This window comes from Asterias rubens, chromosome 7 (genome assembly GCF_902459465.1).
Source record: "Asterias rubens chromosome 7, eAstRub1.3, whole genome shotgun sequence".
Lineage (NCBI taxonomy): Eukaryota > Metazoa > Echinodermata > Asteroidea > Forcipulatida > Asteriidae > Asterias > Asterias rubens.
In genome coordinates, this window is record NC_047068.1 from 9,739,463 (window position 1) to 9,767,315 (window position 27,853).

A 27,853-nucleotide genomic window follows, 5' to 3' on the forward strand; every position below is an offset into this window, starting at 1 on the left:
GCAATGCCTTTCTGTTTCACTTTTCTAATTGCTGTCCGTGGATGGCAACGGAATACACGTACAACTGAGAGCTAATGGGTTAAAGACATACCTTTTCCAACATTTGTTCCAACTCTGCACTATGGTCCCTCTGTTGTCGTAATCGTTGCTGTTCCATTTCTGACTTCAGTTTAGAAACCTTATCAATCAAAATAGTGTGAGCATTTAAATAATGCACAACAGCACGTTTAAGTCATAGCTTCAATAAAAGGAAAAGTATACCTTTAGTTTTTACAGCGGTTTGATTGTTTTAATCCTATTAAAGACAATACAAACGTAACCTGTGCACATAATTAACATCCAAAGGTGGTAATGTTTTTGAGATATATAATTAGGTATGGAGGCATCATCTAGACGCCGAGGCTTGTGGTGAGATGCCTGATAGACAGCCAAACAAAACATAAACAGGAACCAAAAATGTACGTAGAGACAGGTAAAACAAATACAGAAATGACAAAGATAACAATGATGATAATAACAAAAATAAGTAATGTAGATAATGATAAAGCATTTGCTGACTACGAAGCAATTGTACAAAGAGAGCGAGAGATAGTACGAGAGATACATGTATGTCCACCAAGAAAGGCAGTTCGGTAGTGGGCATGGTCACCAGTCTGAAGAAGCTACTACATGTAGCTTAGGAGGGAATCGTAATCACCAAAATTATATGTAAGTAGCAACTACATCATTTTGGATTTGTGAAAATGAATCTTATAATTCATGGAATCTTATAATTCATGACTTACTGTTGCTTCACACTCCCACATGACTTTCTGTTTCTCATCTTCTCTGAGTAGACCTAACTCAATGAGTTGTTGTTTCCGTAGTGAGTTACTCTCCATGTTAGCTTCTCTCAGTTCGCTCACTTGCTGCTCTAGCTCAGCTATCAACTAAAAACAAACAACAAATCATTCTATTGAAGTTAGCCTCGAAATAACTTAAGGAACACACAGCAATGGACCCTTTTCATGAAATAATATGCTAATTAGAGTTGTGCACTAAGCAGAGGCGCAATCACATCTGCATCACGCAGCCATTAGCCGTGTACAAAACAGCGTGATGTTCCCTCATTTTTTGCCAACCAAAATATTAGAGCGCACGCGCTATGTACAATTTAGCGTTTCATGAAAAGGGCCCATTGCCGTGGTGCCCTGTGGTTCTGCTGTGGTGCCCTCTGCAAGGTTCCAATACAATTTTACATTTTCTCTCATAGAAGTGCCCCTTACCAGAGGGAAATCCCTACGCCCCTTCAAGAGACAAGTTCAAGGCCTGTTATAGTAAGCCCTTAGTATTAATTCACACTTGTTCACTTTTTGTGTATATTATTTATCCAGTTTGCTTCGGGGATGACATCCATGCAGATTTCTTTTTAGTCAAACGGCTGTCTTTTCTGGCCAAAAATAAATTGTTTCTTCATTGAAAGTTAGTTTGGTCCTTAAGCAAGAAGTTTAACCATGATTGCTGCGTCCTTTTTGATGGGATGTAAATCTGTAGTTTTGGTGTATTGTGTAATGCACGCAAAAGACCCAGTGCATATTGCGCCACAGCACCATGTAAACCATTGATGGTGCTACTGTCTCATGCTTCAAGCTCCACAATTCCTTACAGGGAAATACTGACTGTTGAAGCACCTTAACGTCAGTCATTGATTATGAACACTGTATAAGAAGCCACTATAGTTACTATTTTTATTAGATAATATATGGATTGCACATGACGTCATTGCCCCCCCCCCTTTGATGAAATGTGCCATGCAAGGCTATCGTTGGCTGAGTGTTGTGCACAGCATGTACCTGCAGGCACTTTTCCATTGTGTATCTTCAAATATGGCGGTCAACGACGCTATGTCCAATCCGTTTATAGACACTGCGCTGAACAACCCAAAATATCACCTGTGAGTCTTTGTCCCGCTGGTTCATGTTTTGTTTGTGTTCATCTTCCAGTCTGGTTTGCAGTCGCTGTGTAGTTACTGCTAACACATGTTCATGTTCTTGTTGCATAGCTTCATGGTCGGATTGATGCTGGTGTAGTAACTGGGTGTACTTTTGATTATGAGCAGTCTCTTGATCTGTAAGCTAAAAAGGCAGTCAATGAAATACAAATTAACAACATGAAAGAGGGGCTCTGATGAGGTATGCACGATTTCTTTCAAACTAGAGGCCATATGAAAAAAGAAAAAGTCTAAAAAATCACAATAAAAAGGTAACATTATTTTGATACTCTCTAAAAATGCAAATTGAAACGTAACGACATGGTATTTTCAATTCAATTCAATTCAATAACACTTAATTCCAAACTCCTCAATCAATATAAATACAGTGTAAATAAAGTGATACAAGAATTTTAAGAATTGGGGGCACAGCCAAGTAAGCAGAGCTTGTGTCGGTAGGGAGTACCCATACAAAACCAATCATCAATAAACTGGTTCTGAGCAATCTACACCAGAATGTTTAAAGGCACTGGACACTATTGGTAATTGTCAAAGACTTGCCTTCACAGTTGGTGTATCTCAACATTATCGAGCTCAATCAGTCGTCAAAGTTGCGAGATAATAATGAAAGAAAAACAAACCTTGTCACTCGAAGTTGTGTGCTTTCAGATGCTAGATTTCGAGACCTCAAATTTTAAACCTGAGGTCTCGAAATCAAATTCGTGGAAAATTACTTCTTTTTTGAAAACTACTCCACTTCAGAGGGAGCCGTTTCTCACAACGTTTTATACTACCAACCTCTCCCCATTACTTGTTACCTAGTAAGGTTTTATGCTAATATTTTGAGTAATTACCAATAGTGTCCACTGTCTTTAACTCTAAAAGTAAAACTCAAAAGGGTTTTGCTGTAACTGTCTATGACAGTGTTTCTAGAGCAAAATTCATACTATTACAAAAAGCTGTTATGTAATGACTGATCATGGACATTATTCTTCTACCTGTTTATGGAAGTGTTTACGCTCTTGTTCCGTCTGTTTGGTGAATTCTTTACTTTGTTTCTGCCTGAGTTCCTTGGACTGTGCAAGATCTTCTTCTACTTTCTTCATTTGTTGTTTCATATCATCAAACATCCGGCCTGAATTACGCTCCACCTGTGACTTGAACTCTTCTAGTGCTTTCTCGGCACTCTGCGATTGCAATTTCTTGGAGTCTTGAAGCCTCTGTACTTGTTCATCTTTCTCTCTGTATAAAAATGTCACGAGATTTTAATTTTATTTAGGTTTGAACAAAGAAAATTGATACGAGCGGGGTTTGAATCAATGACCTCTGGATTAATGTAAAAGCGCTCTACAAACTGAGCTATCTAGCCCTACGTTGGCGGTCTCCCCTTTTTGTAAACATCTTTGGTCCAGGGGTTCAACAAAGACAAATTGACTGGAGCAGGGTTTGAACAAACAACTTTTGGATCACCATGCCAGTGCTCTATCAACTGAGCTATCTAGCACTATATGCCAGTCTCTATATTTTATTAATATCTTTGTTCGGGTGCCAGTCAGAAGCCATACCATCGTTAACTGTTGAGTACAGTCAGGGATCACATCCAGGTTTACGATACAACCTTGGCAGCGGCAGCCTGGGGTTATCCTTAAGGGAATGTGATTTTTTTCTTTTTAGATTTCAAATAACAAACCATGAGGGAAACTGATTGGGTAAATTTGAAATGAGTTAGGGATGAACAGAGAAAATTGGCTGCAGCGGGATATGAATCAACACCCTTTGTGCCAGTGCTCTTCCAGGTGAGCTTTCTAGCCCTATGTTGCCGATCTCACTATGTTATCAATATCTTTATTCAGGGGTGCCAGTCACAAGTCATACAACTGTTAGCTGCCGTGTAGCCAGGGATCACAACCTAGGAAGCGGCAGTCATCAGGGGATGTGACTTTTTTTTCAGATATCAAATAATAAACCACAAGGGAAACTGACTTAGTAAATTTTAACTGATCTGGGGTCGAAAAAGGAAATTTGCTAGAGCGGGAAATGAACCAACAACCTCCGAATTATGATGCCAGCACTTTTCCAACTGAGCTGTTTAGCCCTGTGTGTCTGGTAGATGCAGAGTGTACTGTACCTCATTGTCTGCTGTAGTTTGTGTAGATTTCTTTGGTTTTCTTGTCTAGTTTGTTCTAGTTCTGTCTTGACGCTAGTAATCTGCTTTGTATGTAGAGTCTCCAGATGAACCTTCTCCTGTCTCTCCATAGACTCTGCATCCTGAATAAAAACATCATGTAACAAAATTATTATACAAAGTAAAAAATAGGTCCTGAAGGCAAAGTATGACTTTTAGTTTCAGGAACCATTCGATTGTTTTAATCCTATTGACCCATTTCACCTGACGTCACCATATGTGCCATACTGGTGGGCAATTTCACTGTGCGTTTTTATATATAACTCTATGCTGTGTGTGTTATGCAGTGAAGTGCGCATTTTAGGCGACGCAGCGTTAATACACGTAAACCTAACTGCCCACCAACATGGTGAGCGTGGCATCAGTCGCCGCGTGTGACGCGCGTGCAAGGGGTCAATACAAATTCAGGACATGTGTGGTAGTAGGTCAGATCTTGCAGCCAGTTGCAGCAGCTATGGTCTCAAAAGGGTTTAAGACACTTGACATTATTGGTAACTGTCAAAGTCCAGGATTCTCATCTGGTGTATCCCAACATATGCAGAAAATAACTAAATTGTATTTCAAAAGGTAGTAGCCTTTTTAAGAAACCCAACAAAATCACGAGCAGTTACGTCCACACAGGAAGAAAACTTCTTTTCTCAGATGGAATTTGATTGGAATCCCTTTCTCTAAAACCACATTCCTTAGAAGGCAAATGTTTCTTAAATTGCTACACATTATCAACAGCTGCAGCGCTTCTTACAAAATAAGTTTTAAGGCCATTCATTTTTGGAAAAAATTGCCACGGGAAAAAAGAAAAGAAATAACGGTACATTTAGATACCCAAGTTATGTGTAGGATACTGACCCTTAATTCTCGTTGTCTTTGGTGATGACTGTCTTGCAATGACTGCTTTAAATCTTGTACATGCTGCTCCAACTCACGTATATTCTCTGAAGACTAATTAACAAAAACATATTCATAAATACCTCAGACAGTTTCGCTACTCCTGTTGGTGGAGAGCGCGTCACGTGGGTGTGAATAAACCTTTGTTTATGACCGGTAAAAAGTGTTGAAACATGGGCGTGACACGCGAGCTTGCAGCGGTGCTCATAAGACAGTTTCTTCATTCCTATTGGTCGAGAGCAACGGCTGAAACAGTTGTGCCACATCACGCGATACGCACAGCATTCCCTTATAAGGAGTTGTTTACCCGAGGGCCTTACCATTTCATAGCTGGAGGGGTGTTGTGTTGAAAGAAATCATTGAACAATTATAATTGTTGCATTTATTTTACTTTTTGACCAAAAGTGTTGATGGTTTTTGACCGAAAAGGTATTTATGAATGGGAATCAAAGTGTGTTGAAACGGTTTTCAACTCGTGGTTTAAATACGCCGAGGCCTGGTTATAGATAATTTACCTCAACTTTGTCTCAGTAAAATTATGGGATTAAACCACTAGTTGAAAACCTCTTCACCACACATTGATTCCCTTATTAAAAGATATCCACAAACAAATACATTTGCCCAAAGAACTTGAAAGCCAGTTTTATTTGATACACTAAAAATGCAGATTCTTGTAATTTGATTGCTTAGAAGGGATCAAAAATGTTGTTTGTTTTCATCATTAACCTTTAAGAGGCAATTCATTTCTGTATCGTCATCACTGTCGGCACTTACTGTAATTTCCCTGGGAACTACTCCAAAAATCACCAACACCAAAATTTAAACACTTTTAAAGGTTTTAATATTTACAATTGTTCAACTCTTCTCCATTCCCACAATATTTTATTTGATTTCCTATACCCCAAATCACTTATGAATTAAATTCCAAGTTCTACTCCAATTTCCACAATGTTCAATTTAAAAATAAGCATTTCAACAATATTCCATCCCAAATTCTAATCAAATTCAAAATATGATTCGTTCCCAAACAAAGACATTCAGGACATTGGGACTTTTTTGTTTGAGTGGAAGTGGGTATAGGTCAGATCTTGCAGCCGTTTCCAGCCGCTATGGTTACTAATGGGTTAAACATGAGACTAAACAACAACGGTATACAATACCTTAGCAGCAGACAATGCATGTTCTTGCTTCATGAACTCAATAGTTGCATCAGTTTTATTTCTCATTGATCTGGTTTCCATGTCGTAATCATCTTTAGCTCGCTCATATTCCTTCTCAAGAGCTGTGAACCTGATAACAGTAAATCAAGGAAATATAAATAGGCATTCATAAATACCTCAGACAGTTTCGCTATTCGTGTTAATTCATGGGCGTGACACGCGACCTTGCACCTGTTCTTATAAGACAGTTTCTTCATTCCTATTGGTCGAGAGCAACGGCCAGGACAGTTGTGCCACATCACGCAATACGCGCGACGCACACAGCATTCCCTTATAAGGAGTTGTTTACCGAGGGCGGCGGAGGGCTTTATCATTTCATAGCTGGAGGGGTGTCGTGTTGAAAGAAATCATTGAACAATTATAAATTTTGCATTTATTTTATTTTTTGACCAAAGAGTGATGATGTTTTTGAATGGGAATGGGAATCAAAGTGTGTTGAATCAGTTTCAACTAGTGGTTTAAACCCGCCTTGGTAAAATTATCAAGAACCAGGCCTCGTTGGGATTAAACCACTAGTTCAAAACCTCTTTACCACACATTGATTCCCTTATTTATCGGGCGCTTTTAAAGCAATCGCACAACATCGGTAAACAGTATTGTCCAAAGGCCCACACTTCGTGTATCACAACTTATATATAAAATAACGAACCTGTGAAAATTTAGGCTCAATCGGTCATCGGAGTCGGGAGAAAATAACGGGAAAACCAACCCTTCCGCACGTTTCGCCGTGGATGACATGTGTTTAATATAAATCTGTTATTCTCGGTATCGAGAATTGATAATTGTTTTAATGTTTTCTCAAAAAGTAAAGCATTTCATGGAATAATATTTCAAGGGAAGTCTTTCACCATTACCTTCTGTAAATCCTGCAAGTTATTTGTAAATCTGTGAACTTTTAATTTTTGTTCTGTTCAGAAAGTGTCCAATGGCTTTAAAGGCTAAGTGTGCCGTTGGTTTTCTAATAACCATTCACTTGTTTTAATCCTATTTAGATGTATCAATTAACCTGTGAAAATTCAATGTGTAAACCTCTCCTGAAGACAATCGGAGCATAGTGATCGAAACGTTGAGTTGAAAACAACCAGTTCTTTTCAGAACCGACACTACTCAAAAGAGGTTTACACCTATTGCTTGACCGCAAAACCTCATTTGATAATACTCAACAATGTATAATATCAATGTAGATCCATCTCAAATACTTTATATGACACTTTGCAGTTATCATTGAAACTGATGTAGTCTTCCCTCATTACCTTGCGTTGGTGTTTTCAAGCTCAGCAGAAAGGAGTTCACTTTGTCTTTGTATTTCAGCCTTTTCTTGACTCAGTTGAGTTTGTAAGATCAAGTGGTTCTCAGAGTCTTGACTTAGTTGTGTAATCCTTGACTCTAGATCTCTGATGACTGCAGCCTACAAGATAAGGTTCAAATTGCTTTCTTACAATAGATGTTAAATTTGCATCGGGGATAAAGAATATTAATTTTGGTTTTTACCCATACACCAATGTGTGTTAGCACTGTACACTCAGTACTTTCCTGAGTCCCTTAAAAAAATATCACAAGCATATTACTCGGGTGGGATTCGAACCCACGACCCTTGCAATTCTACAGCAGTATTTTACCAACTAGACTACCGAGATTGCCCGGTAGCTAGAGGCAGTTCGAATCCTATGTTTTTGGAGCGGATTCCGCAAGGATATAATAGATGTTACATTTGCATTGGGGATAAAGAATATTAATTTTGGTTTTTAGTATTCTTTATCCCCGATGCAAATTTAACATCTCTTACATATTACTCGGGTGGGATTCGAACAAATGACCCTTGCAATTCTACAGCAGTATTTTACCAACTAGACTACCGAGATTGCCCGGTAGCTAGAGGCAGTTCGAATCCTATGTTTTGGCAGCGGGTACCGCAACGATATTTGCATTGGGGATAAAGAATACAAATTTTGGTTTTTACCCATACACCGATGAGTGTTAGCACTGTATACCCAGTATTTTCCAATCAGTTTGCATGTTGGATATAAAAATATATATTATATTTATTGACCAAACCAACTGCGGATGAGCCGCCAATTACAGGAAAGGATAAAAAACAATTAGAAATTTTCATATAGGGGCCTAGCCTATATAAAAACAATCTGATACGTACAAAGTTAACGATATATATATATATGCAAACTTCACAACACTTACAACCAGCTCATCACTCCCTTTATAATTAACTCTGATATCAATGAAAGAAGAAAACCAGCCGTGTCAGTCTGATGAAGCCACTAGTGTAGTGGTGAAACGTCACTGAATTTTGTGAGTTTGTGCTCCGTTTTTCCCCATAAAATTAAAATTGGTAAAGTGAACATTATACAATTGTTGCACGTTGTGACGGGGTCAAAGGCGTTTTGTACATAGGGGGAAAATGGCACCCGAGGCGAAGCCAGGGGTGCCATTTGCCACCGAGGGTGTACAAAACCAATGGACCCTAGGCACAGCGTGCAACAATTGTTTTGTTATACCTTTGTATAATTGTTATTCCTCTTCTCAAAGTTCTGTTGTATCTTCAAACATTATTACGATGGACTATTTATTGTTCAATTAGCAAACGAACAAGAACCAATTCCCTTGTACCGGTGGTTGTTTGTTACACAGCACTGGAAATCGACCAACGCTGGGAACGATCAAGGTGATGTACACCGGTGTACATCACTTTTCATGTTACCCAGCTCGTCGAGCCATGTAACATGCGTATTTGTTGCACATTGGTTCTCGACCAATCAAACTTCACAATTTGTACAGAGGTATAACAACCATTAATGGACAATCCTTATGAATCTATTTAAGAATACTCACATGATTGTCCACTTGTGTATTATATTCAAGTTCCATCTTGTGCAGCCTGGTGTTAGTGTCATCCAGGATGTCTTGAATCGCTTTAGTCTGTTGCTTCTGCATCTCAAACTTCTCCTGCTCAAAATCGGCCATGTTCTCATGAAGCTGAAAGACAAAAGCAGAACAATTGCCATGATGCATATTTTTAAGTCATCCATTGTGTTTGGCCGTCTACTACTGAGTATTAAGAAACATCCCAACTTTGATTCTGCGAGTGCCAACAAAAAGTAAGCTTTATCATTGCTTTTACTAAATTTTAAAAACTTTTTCTAAGTTCAGTGGCAACTCTGATAGTTCTGCACTTTTATTGAGTGGTCTCACTCTACAATTTTTTACAAGTTCCATTTGTAATTTCAGTATTTTGTCCTCATGTATGTGTTTTATAAAGTTGCTACTAGTTTTGCCTTGTCTTGTTTCTTTTTTACATTGTTTTAAAACATTTGTGAAGACAAATTGTTACTGTTGCAGTTTATTAGGGGCAATTTTATTTTTATTTAGTGTATTGTTCTAAACTATCAACAGCTCTCCTTTGACCGTTACCAAGAAAGTTTGTATTCTAAGAATTATTTTGTGTAATCCAATAGTGTCCAGTGCCTTTAAAGACAGTGGACACTATTGGTAAATGTCAAAGACCAGTCTGCTCACTTGGTGCATCTCAACATATGCATAAAATAACAAACCTGTGAAAATTTGAGCTCAATCAGTTGTTGAAGTTGCGAGATATTAATGAAAGAAAGAAACACCCTGGTCACACGAAGTTGTGTGCTTCTCAGATGCTCGACTTTGAGACCTCAAATTCTAAACTTGGAGTCTCGAAATCAAATTCGTGGAAAATTACTTCTTTCTCAAAAACTACGTCACTTCAGAGGGAGCTGTTTCTCACAATGTTTTATACTATCAACCTCTCCCCATTACTCGTAATCAAGAAAGGTTTTATGATGATAATGTCCACTGCCTTTAATGACCTTTCATGGTTTGAATGAAACTCACCTTCTTTTCAAATTCATTCAAGGTTGATTGGTCACTGTGTTCAACCATTTTTTTCAGCTCTGTGATTTGTTGATCTTTTGTCTCTCTTATCTGTGTTGACTCCTTCACCATGGATTGCACTGGGACAACAACGTAAATAATAACAATAATATAAACAAGAGTGATAACTTGGTCCTTGAAAGCTGGAACGTTTAGCGAGTACAACATCTGACCTAATAATAATAATAATAATAATAATAATAATACCATTTATAAAGCGCCTTTTCCAAAGGTTACAAAGCGCCTACAGTGTGACCCCCTGTATTGGCTACCATCAATGATGAAACTTGCAAGTGTGAATGGCTATCATTGGCTGGGAGATGAGCGCAACTAGTACACATTTCCATTATTTGTCATCAAAGTAGGCGGTCAATGACGTCATGTGCAATCCATCTGTGATACCCTATTCATTTAATCATAAATTTTCTGATTTCCCCCAAGGAAAATAGTTCACTAATTAGGGGCGCAGTATGTTTCCGACAGGTTTGCAAAGATTTTTAATTTATGCAGTGCCTGGTAAGGGGTTTACAAGGTGGTTCGATGCAATCGAGAGCAAACCATAATAAACTTAATAAAACTTCAATCCATCAAGATCAGGCTTCCTCCAACACCACGGCAGGATACTTGTATACCAACACTCATTCATACCAAGCGCCATCTGTCTGTGGAACCACCTAACAGACACTGTTGTGACAGCTACATCACTGGACCAGCTCCAAGGTCGGCTGTCCAGCCTACAGCTCTGTTAAGCCACCAGTTTTTCTTTTACTTGCACTAGCAGCCTACCTGCATCTGTATAAATACACCTTGTTTCACGTATTTCTGTGAGATTTTTTACCGACATGTTCCCGCGGCCTGCTTACTTTTGCACTTCATAGTACGATAACACTCACATGTGAGGCTTGTACTCGTATAGGAAGAAGAAGAAAATAAAACTTTTCTTTCAGGGATAGATATACAGGGTTCTGCATTATAAAGGGTTCTGCAAGGACACAAGTATCAAAACTTGGACTTAAACCCGCTGTTGGAAACGTTGACAAATAATTAAGACAAACTTCATATTGATTTAAAATTCTATAAAAATACTTTGATTTCTTCTAATATTAAAACGACGAAACTGAATAAGAAAGATTGATTATTCCAGGCACGTTTAAATGCTTTTACCTCTAGGTGGAACGCCAACCTAGGGCTAGACAGTCGGTAGAGCACTGAAACATTAATCCGGAGTTCTTTGGTTCTAATCTCGCTTGAGTCAGTTTTTCATTGTTAAACCCCAAATTAAATTACCTTTCCTCTCCAGTTTCCTGATGGATTCCTCCATTTCTTGGTTTTTACTTCGATAGTGAGACTTGATATCTTCCATCTCAGAGTTTTTACGATCCAGGATCTACATTACATCAAAAAATTGACACTAAATAAAGGACCGATCCGGCCTGTCAATCAAACTGTGCGCGTCCACCCATTTGACCAATCACAGCAATGATTGTGGTCGGACAAACTCGGTCATGCGTGCGCGTATATTTGGCATGCGCGGCAGAAATGTGCAGAATGTCATTGGAAGTGCTCGTACACGTGTCTAGCTCATGTGCGCGTTGGGCGGAGCTTAGTGGAAAGCCGGAACAGTCCATAGATAAAAGGTACAGAGCAAGCTGACCATGAAAAAATTGTTTTCTATTTAAGTTACAAAAATGTAGATGGTGAAGTGTTGTTCATCAGCTATCTGTTTCCAAGTCTCCTGAGCTGATTTCTGTTAGTAGCTGTTTACAGCACAAGAATCGAGTTCAAAATCCTCCCGATCATTTGGAAATTGATCCACTCCCAGGCTCCATCTTTCGTGTCTAGCCTCTTGCCATTTTATCACCATGACAGTAGACCATTGGTGAACCACTCACCATAAATACTCCCGACAGCTCAAAGTCTATGGTTGTGGTGCCTTTGGTTTAATTGGCCCCTTGGGACAATCTCCCATACACCATACACAATTCATAAATACCTCAGACAGTTTCGCTATTCCTATTGGTGGAGAGCGCGTCACGTGGGTGTGTATAAACCTTTGTTTATGACCGGTAAAAAGTGTTAATTCACGGGCGTGACACGCGACCTTGCACCCGTTCTTATAAGACAGTTTCTTCATTCCTATTGGTCGAAAGCAACGACTGAAACAGTTGTGCCACATCACGCGATACGCGCGACGCGCACAGCATTCCCTTATAAGGAGTTGTTTAACCGAGGGCGGCGGAGGGCTTTACCATTTCATAGCTGGAGGGGTGTTGTGTTGAAAGAAATCATTTAACAATTATAATTTTTGCATTTATTTGACTTTTTGACCAAAAAGTGATGATGTTTTTGACCGAAAAGGTATTTATGAATGGGAATCAAAGTGTGTTGAATCGGTTTTCAACTAGTGGTTTAAACCCTGGTTCTTTATAATTTACCTCGACTTCGTCTCGGTAAAATTATCATAAACCAGGCCTCGTTGGGATTAAACCACTAGTTGAAAACCTCTTCACCCCACATTGATTCCCTTATTTAACCCTTCTTACCTCTAATACCCAGGGCAGGCATGGATCCAAATATATTTTTTACCGGGGGCACTTGCCCCTGGATTTGCACTTATAGGGTTTGTGCACTTTGTGAGAGCTTTGTATTATCATTAAGAGTAATAGTTTGTTTTCCATGTGGTGGATTACCTTCTGTATAGCCCAGGCCCACTTTCATAGCACAAAAAGTAGCTAAGCAAAAAAAGACTATGCTTACCATAAAGCATTGCCAGCCAAAATATCATGTCACATGTACAATTTGTGACTAGTTTCCTGCTTATTTTGGCTAAGCAGACAATTTGTAAGCAATATTTTCTGCCAAAGCAGCTGTATTAAATTGGGGCCCAAACATTAAGAGTAATAATGAGTTGTCCACGTCTGTGATTACCTTCTGTATAAGTTTACCAGCCAAAAACCATCTACAAACATCTACAGATTATCCTGCTTATTTTGGCTAAGCAGAAAATAATTGAGCAACGTTTTCTTCTAGAGCGTCTGTATGAAATTGAGCCCAAGTTCTCGGCGTCTGTGATTACCTTCTGTATAGCCTGGTCATGCTTCTGTTGAACCTGCAGCTTCTCCTCGTGGTATTTAGCTTCCACCATTTTAGTTCGTAACTCCAGCTCCTTTTCATATTGATGAACCATCTCCTCTTGTACACGCCCACTAGCTGTGGGTGAGATAGTCAATAGTACAAATATTAATCTCACAGTAGTAGTATGAAAATATAACGTGGTTAATTTCGGTCGGACATCCGATATTAGCTGCTTGAGGTAATGAAAGGTGACAACGCCGAAGGAACTACAATCCCCGCCAAAATGCTTGGGCAGTTACAATCAAACATTCACTGTCCACTCTCCCCTGACATAAACATTCTGTCCTCCGTCCCTCCGCTCAATGGTGACTGGAACGCAGAAGAAGACCATGCAATGAGAACCAACATTGAAAGGGGGGCACGGGGGCCCAACGAGATATGGCTGGGATTGTAGCTTGTCAATTGACAAAACAGATACAGATTAGTGAAACTGACCGACAAAACAAACAAGAACTAATCAAAGCAAAGTTGTTTTCTACATTACCTGGTAATGGTAATGATCCAAATCCTGATGTGTTGTTTTTTGAACTGGCAGTGGAAGGTACATGTAGTCCCCAATCCTAAATAAATAATTTCATCTTACATTAATATCACTCTAAAATTAAACATTTTAATGGTCTAATATTATATTTTGTTTTACCCTTACACAGATGTGTAATAATCTGATAAGTACCACTCAAGTGTTATGTAGGGGGAAAGAACTGGCTAATGGTGCTATCGGACATTTCCTTTTAATTCTGGTTGTGAAGCTAAGGACTCTCAGAAAAGCGAGCTTAAAGGCCCGGTCACACAGGCCCAGATTACTAGAACGAAAACAAAAAAACAACAAAAATGCACGCCTTTGATTGGTTGAGTAAGCGTGGGCGCATTCTGCGTGGAGCAATTCAAGCAATCGAGGGTGTGCATTTTTATGGTCTCGTTTTCGTTCTCCTTATCGGGGCCCGCGTGACCGGGCAATTATTTTGTACTAGCCAAGAACCCATTGCAGAGAAAACAAGGAAGGAAGGTGGGATTCAATCCAGGGTCCTAGAGTTGGAAGGCAAGGAAAGATACCACTACGCCAACCCGAAAGCTACACTGCTCGAGTAGCAAACAGTGTTTAAGCACGAAAGGGCAGCAAACCAGTCACAGAGTGCACACATGACATAGTATTTTAGCAGGCTGGTTACCAAGGCTGGTTACCATATTCCAGTGAGCATAATTTTGATGTGATTGGCTACCTTTTGTGCTTAACCCCCATTTGGGCCCAAATCATGCAATTTGTAAATTCCAGACATGGTAAGATTCATTAAAGGAACACCTTGCCTCGAATCGGACGAGTTGGTCTATAAAAAGCGTTTTTGTAACGGTTTGTTATAAAATGCATATGGTTGGAAAGATGTTTTAAAAGTAGAATACAATGATCCACACAAATTTGCCTCAAAATTGCGTGGTTTTCCTTTTACTTTGTGAATCAACACTGATGGCCATTTATGACTCTTATTTGACTCCCATAAATGGCCGACCGTGTTAGTCGACGAGGTAAAAGGAAAGCCGCGCAATTTCGAGGCATGTTTGTGTGGATCATTGTATTCTACTTTTACAACATCTTTCTACCCATATGCATTTTATAACAAACGGGTTACAAACGCTTTTCAAAGACCAACTCGACCGATCCAAGGCAACGTGTTCCTTTAATGACAAACGCTGGATGTTACTTTCAGAACTGAAGGGTATACTACCTCTGTATTCCTGGCTGGTGACCTTGTCTTGCGGCTCCTTCTAGGCTTGTTCTCATCATCTTCATCAGACGAGAAGGAGAAAGACCTTCTTTGCCTCAATCGTACCTCCTCCTAACCATCCAAAAAAGGATTGTTTTTAAAAACCTTGAAATAATCTGGTTCCCTTGATCTGAGATAAGGATACCTGGGCCCAATTTCATAGCGCTGCTTAACGGAAAAGCAAATTTCCGTGCTTACTGTAGCACACAAATTTGCTAAGGTGCAAGCCTATTCCATAGGTTAGCAGACAAATTAGGGGACCATATTGCACGTTCACCATGGATTTGCATTGTGAAGTTATTTATTTTTGTGCAGAAAGCATCGGAAGGTTAGCACGCCTTTTCGTGTGATAGCAGTTAGCAACGCTATGTAATGGAAATCGCAGTCAGCACGAAATCGGCCGTTAAACAGCTCCATGAAATTGGGCCGTGGGCTGGAGTTCACATAACACTGAGATTCATCTCAAGATGGGTTGCTCATGACACCACAGTAATTTGTGGTTTGTTATTTGAAATCTTAAATAAAAAGTTGCAACCCTCTCTAAAGTGATCCCCTGACTGCCGCTTCCAAGGTTGTATCCCAAACTTGGGTGTGATCCCTGGCTACATGGCAGCTAATGGTTGTATGGCTTCTGAGTGGCATCCGAACAAAGATGTTGACAATTAGGGAGACTGCCAACATAGGGCTAGATAGCTCAATTGGTATAGTGCCGGCACTTTAATCCGTAGGTTATTGGTTCAAATCTTGCTCTTTTGCTCAAACCCAAATAATCTATATTGTAACATCAACCTTTTCTTAGCAATTAAGATTGATTCATGGTTAGGATCAATCGTAGCTCTTTGTGACGTCAGCACACACTCATGCAGCTGGAAGTCCAGCATGGGGAGTGATAATACAGTCAGTTTTGTGAGAACGCAGGCATGGAATTTCAATCTTTTTAGTGGCATAGCTAGTTCCCTCTGGTAAAAGGGGCACTTCTAAGAGTAAAAGGTATTGTACTTTGCAGAAGGCACTACAGCAAAACCACAGGGCACCAAAGTAATTGCTGTGTCAGACCTTCGTTTATAGAAATAGAAGGAGCTCTTTTAATCGCTCTCCTGAAAATACTCAGGAGCTTAATTTGAGCTCCTAAAAAATCACTCTTCTTAAATTGTCCAGGAGCTCAATTTGTTTGATGGCATACTCAGTTTATGATTACTAAAATGGTCAGGTCGGATCGGAGCGGATTGGACTCGGACGTACACAAATAAAATTTACAGACAAAATAAACTCCCGTGTGACAAAATACCACACGATTTTAAGGTTTTATGTTTAATGTTTCTTTTTTTTCTAAAATGTTTTCACATTCGATATAAAGCATTAGAAAATACACATGTTCTCACGAGAAAATACGTCGTTGAACCATGGTTGATCTAGTAGTAGTTCTAGTATTGCAAAGGCGACATATACAACAGCAGCGTGTGTGTGTGTATGTAGTAATGTACTCGGCTGTGAGTTCGTAAACCTCGCATTCTGTTAATTGCGCTGCTCAATCTCGAGATTTCACAACAGATGTTGATTGAGCTAAGTACGCCGAGAGGTATGCGCTTCGCCCTCGCATTTGCGCTGCCTGGAAATGCGCTAAAACTCCCACGTGACACATCGAGTCTTGTCTTAATGCATTTATTGCTGGTTCGCGTAGATTTTACCAATAGAGGGCGTTTAATATCACGCTAGTGCAGCGTTCCAAAGCGACCTCTAGCATTCAATGTTTCTTTTATTTATTGTCGCACGCAAAGTAACAACGACTGGTGTGAAATCTGCTTTTGTGTTATAAATAAAATACACCGTAATGATCGCGGAGGAGCGCTGTCGAAGGCGCACCTGAAAACAGTCCCAGGAGCGCGGTAGGAGCGCGAGCGCGATCGCGCTCCTCAAAAACGAAGGTATGCTGTGTATGCTGTGGGCTAATTCAAGGCATGAGAACGCTCTATTGTCTTCTGTAAAACAATAGGAGTTTACAGCTTACATATCATTACAAGTATTTAATACAGGGCACTGCTAGAGTCCAACATACCCTAGATTTCACCATATGTCCAAGGTAATCACGATCACTAGTAGATTTAGATGATGGCAAACCACTCTCCGTTCTTGTTCTTCTGCAAACAATGATATAAACAGATGATGTAAATGACAAGAAATATTGCACGTGGTACAGCAACCTTCTACTTGGGGAGAAATTGATGAGCAAGCAAGAGTCAGTTGGGGGTGTGTTTTGGCTGTCGTAACCAATACCTGTTATGGGAATTGGCCAGCGATTAACCAATGTCCAATTAAACTGAAACAATTGTTGCCTAATACTGCAAAATAAAACGCAACACAGGCTGTAAGCATTTGTTGATGCTTACTGCCGAAATCTGCGCTAGCTGTGTAAGCTAGAATGCATAGTAACGTTGAGTATGCACGTCCACAAGCCGAAATTCCCTTCTAACCTGTGGGATACACTTGACGTATGCACAGAATTCCCTGCTTCAGCAAGTGCCGATTCTTTGCTTACAGTGAGCAGAGCCATGAAATTGGGCCCTGTTTGACATTGAATGGCCTGCTGAGTCCTGTGGACACTATTGGCAATTACTCAAAATATTTATAAGCATAAAACCTTTTTTGGTAACGAGTAATGGGGAGAGGTCGATAGTATAAAACATTGTGAAAAATGGCTCCCTCTGAAGTAATGTAGTTTTCGCGAAAGAAGTAATTTTCCGCAAATTTGATTTCAAGACCTCATGTTTAGAATTTGAGGTCTCAAAATCAAGCATCTGAAAGCACACAACTTAGTGTGACAAGGGTGTTTTTTTCTTTCATAGTTATCTTGCAACTCCGACGACCAATTGCATTCAAATTTTCACAGGTTTGTTATTTTATGCATGTTGAGATACACCAAGTGAGAAGACTGGTCTTTGACAATTACCAATAGTGTCCAATGTCTTTAAATCTTAGATTGAGCAATGAAATTTGCTCTCTCTGCACAATCATCTGATAGCACTCTTGTTTGACTCAATTTCCTCAGGCCATGTTTAACCCATTTATTTTAGTGATAAATTAATCATAAGAACACATTACTTGAAAATTTGCAACAAAGAGTATTAATTTTGGTTTAACCCACATACACCGATGTGTGTTAGCACTGTATACTCAGTACTAGGATTCGAACTGCCTATAGCTACCGAGCACTCTCAGTTGTCTAGTTGGTAAGACACTGCTCTAGAATTGCAAAGGTCGTGGGTTTGAATCCCACCCAACTAATATACCTGAGATTTTTTTCACAGAGCGTGGGAAAGTACTTAGTAAACAGATTCAGCTTAATACAGATACAGTGCTAACACACATCGGTGTAAATGGGTAAAGCCAAAATTAGTCACACTTAAAATTACACATAAAAAATGTGTGGCCGTACAAACTTTATTTTTTGTTTCACAACTACTTTTCTGCAGTGATTTGAACCAGTCGCTAGTGATTGGTCGACCATGTTTATATCCCAGGTATAAACATGGTCACATGATCTCCTCTCGACAAATCAGAATGTTTAAACTGTCCCAGGTATTTATGAATGAACAACAGTACCTGTGTTGGCTTTTAGTATACTGAGCTTTACTATATCTATCTGCTCTTAATGTTGAGGTTGCAGAAGGAGGATCAACTAGTTGATGTGAATGAGCCGACGCACTGGAGTAATGATCACTTAGTTCACCAGCCACCCAATCGGGTACTGGGCGTGTTATACCCTCACTCAATGCAGCTGGGGTATGTCCGGGCTCGTCAAAGTAGATGGACTGATGATTGGATAAAAGGTACAACATTAGCTCATTCTATAATCAAGATGTTTTGGTAAAAGGGTGTCAAAAATTGCTGGAAATAAAAAAAAACAGGTGTCCAAACTGTTCACTTACAATACATTCACATGTAAATGACAAAACAGGGTGTTAAAATTATACACAGACACCCCTCTGTCTAACACATAATGTCAAAAATTGAAAAAAAGAAAAGAAAAAAAAACTTTTTGAATAAGACATTTACTGCTATGTTTTTGAAGTAGGTTTGCATTTTTGTCTTCAAAGGCTTACAATCTTTAATTTGATAGAAACAACAAGAAATCAATTCCAGTGAAAATTTTTCCCTAATACCATGTAAAATGCCTCCTGGCAAAAATACTCAGACCAACCAAAACAACGTTTAAAATTGAGATATGGTGGACACAATACTACGACACAATTATGTTTTGGTAAATCTGATCATTAGCACCCAAACCAGTCATCGCAATCCCAGAGTGTCCACCATTTTTCAAAAATGCTAAAGGGCCCAATGGGAAAACTGCAATTTGCAGTTGAGTACAGATAAACTACACACGAACAGCAATCTTCAATATTAAATTTCTATAAGCCTTTTTGAGGTATGGCGGACGCATTGAGATATGGCGGACACAATGCTACAACACTATGTTTGGGTAAATTTGCGTGTATACACCCAAACCAAACACTGCACTAAGCTTGGGCGATATCACGATATTATCGAATATCGCGATATTAATTTGGAAACGATTTCGATATCGGATGGATTTGGTTTTAATCGAAATATCGATATATCGCGATATATCGCGATAATCACGATATATTGCGATAATCACGATATATTGCGACGTATTTGCTAGCTGAGACATCTCGCACCCCATAGGTTTGGAGTAAAACCAGAAGAATAGGTCATTAGAACACCTCTCTTATGCTATGACTGTCTCTTTTGCAACTTTCACTTGGAGTTTGAAGACTGATGATGTCAAATTTCATTAATCGCGATTATATCGAATATCGCGATATATTGTCGGCGATATATCGTGAATAAAATAAATCGATATCGCCCAAGCTTACACTGCACTCCTATCACGTTCGGCATACCTCAAAAAGGCTTATGGGCTGTCTTAATTTAGTGACTTCAAAATGACTATAGTTTCTTACTGCATATGCAGGCAATGTAGGCAAGAGTCCAGACTGAGGTCTTTGTTCAAAGGGGCCTTCAACCACACCTTTTTGTAGCATATGAAACAAAAGCTTGCAGTACATGTTCCGATTCTTCCTGTTTAGGAACAACAAAAGTAAGAAAATAATCCACGACTGTACAATATCCTCATGAAGTTTTGAGCAACTACAATACAAACTTCTTATGGAGCACCCTTTCTTATGAGCGTCTCAAAGACAAACTACTAAATAGTCTTCCCCCCCCCCCCATCTCTGCTCCCTGATGATTCACTTCACATTTTCAAGAAGCACCTGGGCTCGATTTCACAAAGCAATAAAATCCATCGTAAGACAAATTGTTGGTATCACCATAGTGATTTGTATTGTGACATCAAACATTACTTAGCAACTACGATTGATTTGCAGTTTAGATCAATTTACACTCTTTGTAAAATCGGCCCCTGGAGTCACACCTATACCACAATAATTGTTTGGTTGTTTTTAAAAATTAATTTGCAATTTTGTAATATCATCGTTATGCCATGTTTCTTTTGCCGTGTGTTTTCACAAACCACTGTGGTCTTAAAGAAATTGGCAGTACATTGTATTTTTGTATGGGGTATTTCTGTGCCATGTGATGGCTGAGCAGATAAAAAAAACACACCAGACTCAAGCTCTGGTATTTCTGACCAGCAAAAAGTGGGTTCGAGTTCTGGGGGCAACATTTAAGCAGCTTGCTGTGTCTATTAGTTGGGACGTAAAACCTGTGTTGTGCACATAAAAGAACCTAGTGAACTTATCATAAAGAGAAGGGGTTCGCCCCAGTGTTCCTGGTTTGATTGGCTGCATATTGCACCACAGCATCTTGTAAACCATTACATATGTACATGGTGCTGTCAAAGGACTCATACAGCCCTGAATACCTTACAGGAAAAAAAGCACTGTGAGATGCCCATCAAGGCCCAATTTTCCGAGAGCTGCTTAAGCACAAAAAACAAACCAGCAAAGCACAACAAAATTATGCTTACCAGAACAGGGTTACCAGCCAAAATACCATGTCACCAAGTGACAATATATTGTTAAATTGTCGACTGGTATCCTGCTCATTTCTGCTTGAAAAGCAGAAAATTGTTAAGCAATATTTTCTGCTTTTAGAAGCAGCTCAATGAAATTGGGGTCTAGTGTGATATACAAAGCGCTTAATAAATATTATCATTGTCATTATTTGTAGGATAAAATCGGAAATACACAAAACCAAGTAAGTTGTACCTTGCGGTTAGTGAAGATCCTGTGGGTTCGCATAGCTTCTTGATCCAACTCGCACATCTTTGTCTCTCTACAACAAAGTACCACAAAGACCAGTTTATCATATGAGATATTATTATCAGAATTACTCTCAATACTTTAGCATGTAGTTTACGAGAACAGTATAGCTCAATGGACTTTTAAGTAAAACAGCCAATAAAGGATGATCTCAAATATATAGATATGACAGTTTTCTAATAGCTGGAGTCCATAGGAAACATTAAAAAAATATAACGAGTCTCTTACCTCACGTTAAAACATGGTAAAAATGTTTTTTTTCTACAAAATTTCTAGCAAAATTTCTGAAAAACGTGGGGTCAAACAAACCTGCGCGACAAAGGAATCGTGACGTCAGTGGCGGCTATTTGGTGTGGAAAATAGCGCCCTCAGTTTGCCAAAGCTGGAGTATTGTGTTCAAACCCAAATAGGGGAATATCGTCACTGGCGTAATAGATGAGCTGTTTTTGACTCTCGGCTGAAAAAGCCGCGCGGCCGGGTGCATTTTTGACTCAAGTTATTCATTTTGAGAGTAAAATGGTTATTAACCGGTATCTCTATTTGGCCATAAAAAGGTAATAGTTGAAATATTGAGATCATCCTTTATTGGCTCTTTAATACTTAGTGTCAGTAAAACTGATTTCATTGTAGTATAAAAAACTTTGTTTGCAAGGTTTCGCTGTTATAGTTTTTTGCTTTTGTTTGTTTGTTTGTTGTGCTTTTTAAAATTTTTTTTTTCTAACAGACGGACCCATTGACCCACTTCCTGAATCGCAGCGCAAACAATCATTTACCTATCATGTCTACCATTGTGGAAGTTAAAATGTTTCAATAGGATTTGACTCTATGGAGGTTATTAGGATTTGAAACTTTGCATGGTGGAAATACGATAATAAATGGGCTGTAAAGTCGCACTTGCACATTGCAGAGCCTATTAAATTGTTTGGGTTTTCAAGAAAACTTTGAGAAATCTGAATAAAAAAATATGTGGCTTTGAGAAATCATAACTTTGTCAAGAAATATCTGATTTAAATGTGGATGGTATCATTTTGAAGCTGATTACACACTCTCTCAAAAAATGCATTAATCCCAAACAGTGAAAGTGTCAACTTTACAGCCCATTGGTGGTGGATGATCACATATGGGAAGGTTTGCGATAACACCATGTAATGACTATATCTAAATGAGTTGGGGTGAAGATTGGGGCGGTGTCTTCTGGCGATTCTATGGAGCTCTGTTCGATGCCTCATTAGATCCTTAGATAGTTTACTGAAGGACGATGACACCATAAAAATTAGATGACAACATACATCCCAAGATGATTTATCTCGAGATGACTACATCAATAATCTTGATTTCACTTTCCCTATACTAACACCTGTAAAGATGTCAGTATCTTGATAGTAAGTTGTCGTCGTCCCAAGATGTAGATTGTCTCCAGATGGAGACATCATGAACGTGGAATGTTGACTTTCCAAGATAATACATCTTGGGATGAACAACACTTATTAATATAGTAGTACAGCGTTTAACATTTTACATACAAATATTATCAATGTTATTTTTACCTGATTTATGGGTGAGCCGTAGAACATGAGGCTTCATGTCTACAAGGTATCGGTCAAACTCATCGTCAAATTCTTGATGTGATGGTCCACTCATTTCTAGCATCCCCTTTAATAAAATTAAAAATGTTCATCAATTAATAGGCTCAATAATTGTTTAATAATTATCGGTCAGTTCCTGTCTAATTCTAACTGTCTTGTACTCTGGTTTGACTTCTGACTCGAGAATTATTAAGCAATCCCTGAGAATGATTTTAAAAATTCTGAGTTTGACACAACATAAAAATTTAAGTAGAGCTTAAACCTTTATAATATTAGTATATTAATAGTAAGGGAGTTGATCATGTTGATAGGAAGTTGTAAGGGAGTTGATCATGTTGATAGAAACATGTTGATAGGAAGTGTCGTGGCCGAGCAGTAGAGCACCGAATTCAAACTCTGGTGTTTCTGATCAGCAGAGTGTGGGTTCGAATCCCCAGGTGTGACACTTGTGTCTTTAAAGCCGTTGGTCCCATGTGTTGTGTAATGCATTAAAGAACCCAGTGCATGCACTTATCGAAAAGAGAACCTGGGTTAGCCCCGGTGTTCCTGGCTGTGGCTGCTGTATGCGCGGTAGCACCATGTAAAACCATTACATGGTGTGCTAAGGATTAGATCTCATAATTTTAAAATCTTCAGCCCACTCACCTTGCAGTAAAAAATAACTAGCGCTTTGTATCCTTTGGAAAAAAAGCGTTATAAATACGTTTATTATTATTATTATTATTATTATTATTATAGCGGAACAAACCTCAGATCTAAGACTGAGTGTGTTCTCTCTAGACTATATCTTAACCACGTTACTGGTAAACACAATAATTATTATTGTTCACAAGCATATTACTCTTAGTCTTAGTCTTCTGTTCGAAAATGAAAGAAACAAAACTATATTTCCCAGGCATGTCTTTAATTTAAAAGATTTCATTTATTAATCAGGCCTACCTACAGTTACACAACACATGAAAAATGATTGGAAACTCTGTGGCGTAAAACTAAAAAGGCGTAGGTCTGGTCTATCCCAGTCGCCTCCCAGTCCAAGACCGTGCCAACATCACATGCCAAACTTGATTTTCCTTGTGTGTTTACACTGCACTGGATTTGTATTGTAACAATCCCACGTCTGATAAATTGATAATGACAATTATGCAAATGACATTGCCCTTTTTGGATTTGCAGCGGAAAAAGATTGGCCGGCCCTAGAATTAGAAACAAAATGGGCATGATCGAACACTAACATTATTGTGTAATGTCTGACCATCGCTCTCAACTTACCTATAATAGGTAGGGCGCACTCGGCACAGTGGGGATCAGAACAAACTCACACTTCGTCTCCTTTGAGTTGAAATCTGAAGTCACTTCTTCCTCGTCGAGTTGTTTTTGTTTTTCAAACAAGCCGGTGGAAATGTTTTCCTTGTTTATCAATGGTATCCTGAATGCTTTTATGCTTTGACATCTACGGTTGGTTTACCAGCGAAATAATGCTGGTTGTCACAAGAGGGCGCTCCGATCAGTTTGCCTCACTCTGATAAAAGGGTGTTGGGGGGGGGGGGGGGGGTCGACGACAGCCAAGAGAAGAAGACCCAATGTATGCGTGTACCCCCTAACCCCAAACCGCACCCCTAGAACCATATGGAGACGATAGCGAAACGAACCTCATATAGGAGTAGGCATTTCACGAAGATCCAACCCATCCAAACTTAGTTAGTTATAAAAAAAATAGGCCATAATCTGGGAACCTTTGAAGTTGATGACACTTTAAGCACACTCGAAATTAAAGGGTGGCTGCAATTTTTTATTTTTCATTTAGAAGATCAAAAGGGACTTTAAAGAACCTGTATGCCTGAAAGATGTTAGGGGCCTACAATAAACCGAAACCAATATTGTTGCATGTTCTCCACCAAAAACGAAATAATACGGGATTGATCAAGTATATAGGGTATACTCTTTTAGAAGAAAAAAAGGTTTCAATAACACGCCGCGTTGTCGTAAACTTTATCAATATTGCCTGTAGGTCTATATATATTTTTAGAAATAAATCATTGAATTGAAACAACAATCTTTACGTTAACGTACACGAGATAATAGCTACAGATTCTAGGGGAAAATGCCCTGTCTTCCGTACGTTGTCTGATTTTGTTAAACTATTTTCGCCTAGTTCTCAAAAACTGTTTTTCATTTAGCATAACATACAACAAAACCAACTTTAGTTTTTCCGGTGTAAAGAGTTTAGAAGACAATTAACAAAGGTTTCCAGTCCTTTAAAAAAGATCAAAATAATCGAATGAGAAAACGCAGAATGTTTTTTTTTATCTCGTGTATTTTGACAAGTTAATCGCGTCCCCAAAGCACACCTCATCCATACTCAGAGAGAAAACAATTACTATTCAGTTTTGTTTTGATAGTAGGCCAATAATATTTGAAATGAATACCGATCCTGCTTGGATTACGAGACCGGACTCATGAAGGAGATACAATGTTGTACTCACTTCCCGTTATTCTAACAAATTAATACTTTTTTATTATTAAAAAATAAATTACGATATGCCGTGTAGGCCTATGCCATTTTTTCCCCCTTATAAAAATTATATTCCTGGAAATTAGATACGAATTATAGAAATAATCACGGGAGCTGTAGACTTTGGTTTATTTGTATTATCATAAATAGAATGCTGTACTTGAGTAGACTTGAACTCAAAATGATATCCTGTTAACATTTTGAAATTTGTTAGCTACTATACTTCGCCTCCGCAGAAGAGTCCGATTACTAAAGAAACCTGTCTCTTGAAAAAACATTGATCTCATCATGCGCACTTTGGGAATCAGACTAACCCTCGTGGGAAAAATATTCTGAAAAAAAATTACAGTTAAAGGCACTGGACACTATTGGTAATTACTCAAAAAAAAACTGTAAGCATGAAAACTTACTTGGTAAGCAATGGAGAGCTGTTGATAAAACATTGTGACGGCTCCCTCTGAATGGACGTTGTTTTTGAGAAAGGTAATTTCTCACTTTAATTAATAAAGGCCTGAAGTTTTTTAGTATGCATAAAGCACACACATTTTGTGCAACAAGAGTGTGGTTTCTTCGTTATTATTTTTGCAACTTCGATGACCAATTTGAGTAAAAATGTTCAGATTAGTTATTTTTGTGCATGTTGTGGGTACACTCATGCGTCTAGTGCCTTTAACCATTGTGATTTGGAAAAGTAAACTAACTACAGGAATGTCAAAAAGACGATGACTTTCTGAGACTGTTCGCCCACTCACTCGAGATTGATCAAAAAATATGAATTTGTAAAAACACTTCGAAACACATTGTTTGCATCCCTGTGGAGACATATATTTTTACTATCGTCATCCATGTAGTTAAAGACACCGGACACTATTGGTAAATTGTCAAAGACCAGTCTTCTCACTTGGTGTATCTCAACATAATGCATAAAATAACAAACCTGTGAAAATTTGAGCTCAATTGATCGTCGAAGTTGCGAGATAATAATGAAAGAAAAAACATCATTGACACACAAAGTTGTGTGCTTTTAGATGGTTGATTACGAGACCTCAAGTTCTAAATCTGAGGTCTCGAAATCGAATTCGTGGACAATTACTTCTCTCTCGAAAACTACGTCACTTCAGAGGGAGCCGTTTCTCACCATCTGTTTTATACTATCAACCTCTCCCCATTACTCGTCACCAAGTAACTTTTAATGATAATAATTATTTTGAGTAATTACCAATACTAATTACCAGTTTTGTTCTCTCTCTCTCTCTCCATAAAGTAGTGGTTAGCGAATATCAATCTGGTATATCTGCTTAGCAGAAACTTGTTAAGCAATGCATTGTGTTTAAACAGCTCTTTGAAATTGGGCCCTGGTAATGAAGTCATTTGAAAAGTTAAAATGACCGAATAATATTGCACCCGTGTGGTACATTATTGACTTGTAGTTTAGGGAAGTCATCACTGGCAGGGCCCGAAATTAACAACGGACCGTAGTCCCGAGGCAAATGATTTTAGAATCAGGCCAGTAAACTCGAAACTGGACAAGCCCGGTGGTCCTGTGTTTTTCGATTGAATAGTATACACATAATGAATGTTTATGAGTGCAATGGTGCAAATTATGTTCATGAGTTGAAAGATGGAATGTTCTATTCAACGAGGAGGAGCCGAGTTGAATGGAACATTCCAGCTTTCAACGAATGAACATAATTATTCGCACCATTGCACGAATGAAAAACATTCATTATTTGTTTTATATAACATCCAAGTAGATCTTTGTCATTTTGATTGAAAGATACAACTTTCAAAACAAACAAAGCGTAGGCCTCCAATTTTTAATTGTAGAAGACGAATGCTAGTAATTTTACTAATAATTATGCCTTGCTGCGTTACCGAAGACAACGCGCACGCAGTGATGTTTTTACTCAGCTTTTTCGTTCCATCCGAAAAGTACCATTGCACGCTGGCAGCGTGCAATGGTACTTTTCGGATGGAACGAAAAAGCACGGTGAGTGACTCAGCGTGCAATGGTACTTTTATTTGCTATCACGTGACGGACAATCCTCCAATCAAATGGCAAGGATCTGCTTGGGTGTTATATAATAATACGCTATCTCATGGTGTATCGTTGTGGAAAAAGTTGACTGTATTTTATATAATTTCCATCATCTTGAGTATCAAAGTAAAGGCTTTATACACAAGAGCTTTATAGTAAACACTTTGAACTACACGTACAAGTGCATTTCCCGTCCTAATTCGAACCCTGCCATGGACAATATTAAATCTATCTTTTCTTTGTTCATACAGCCCAATACTATTCAGGGGGGGGGGGGGGGGTCTACATATTATATTTATTAAAACAACTTTGAAGGGGGGGGGGGGTACAACAATCAAGG

The 27,853-nt window shown here is 38.8% G+C and overlaps 1 protein-coding gene across 3 annotated transcripts in view; it reads right to left on the reverse strand.

The window, feature by feature from the left end:
* Positions 1-24,365, reverse strand: part of LOC117293130 (centrosomal protein of 112 kDa-like) — a 29,948-nt gene extending 5,583 nt beyond the window's left edge. For 2 of the 3 annotated variants that reach the window (XM_033775351.1, XM_033775349.1), the window contains exons 1-20: positions 24,233-24,365; positions 22,925-23,030; positions 21,324-21,390; positions 20,055-20,172; positions 18,670-18,878; positions 17,126-17,207; positions 15,031-15,141; positions 13,794-13,869; positions 13,251-13,384; positions 11,462-11,561; positions 10,136-10,254; positions 9,107-9,250; positions 7,513-7,667; positions 6,200-6,329; positions 5,001-5,093; positions 4,098-4,237; positions 2,968-3,211; positions 1,932-2,114; positions 786-929; positions 92-178 (exon numbers count right to left, since the gene is read on the reverse strand). In XM_033775351.1, coding sequence (XP_033631242.1) covers positions 92-178; positions 786-929; positions 1,932-2,114; positions 2,968-3,211; positions 4,098-4,237; positions 5,001-5,093; positions 6,200-6,329; positions 7,513-7,667; positions 9,107-9,250; positions 10,136-10,254; positions 11,462-11,561; positions 13,251-13,384; positions 13,794-13,869; positions 15,031-15,141; positions 17,126-17,207; positions 18,670-18,878; positions 20,055-20,172; positions 21,324-21,390; positions 22,925-23,027 — 2,439 coding nt within the window. In that variant the 5' untranslated portion in view covers positions 23,028-23,030; positions 24,233-24,365. The remainder of the gene's footprint in view (positions 1-91; positions 179-785; positions 930-1,931; positions 2,115-2,967; positions 3,212-4,097; positions 4,238-5,000; positions 5,094-6,199; positions 6,330-7,512; positions 7,668-9,106; positions 9,251-10,135; positions 10,255-11,461; positions 11,562-13,250; positions 13,385-13,793; positions 13,870-15,030; positions 15,142-17,125; positions 17,208-18,669; positions 18,879-20,054; positions 20,173-21,323; positions 21,391-22,924; positions 23,031-24,232) is intronic. The other variant, XM_033775350.1, reaches the window with a different exon arrangement.
* Positions 24,366-27,853: the final 3,488 nt, after the last annotated feature.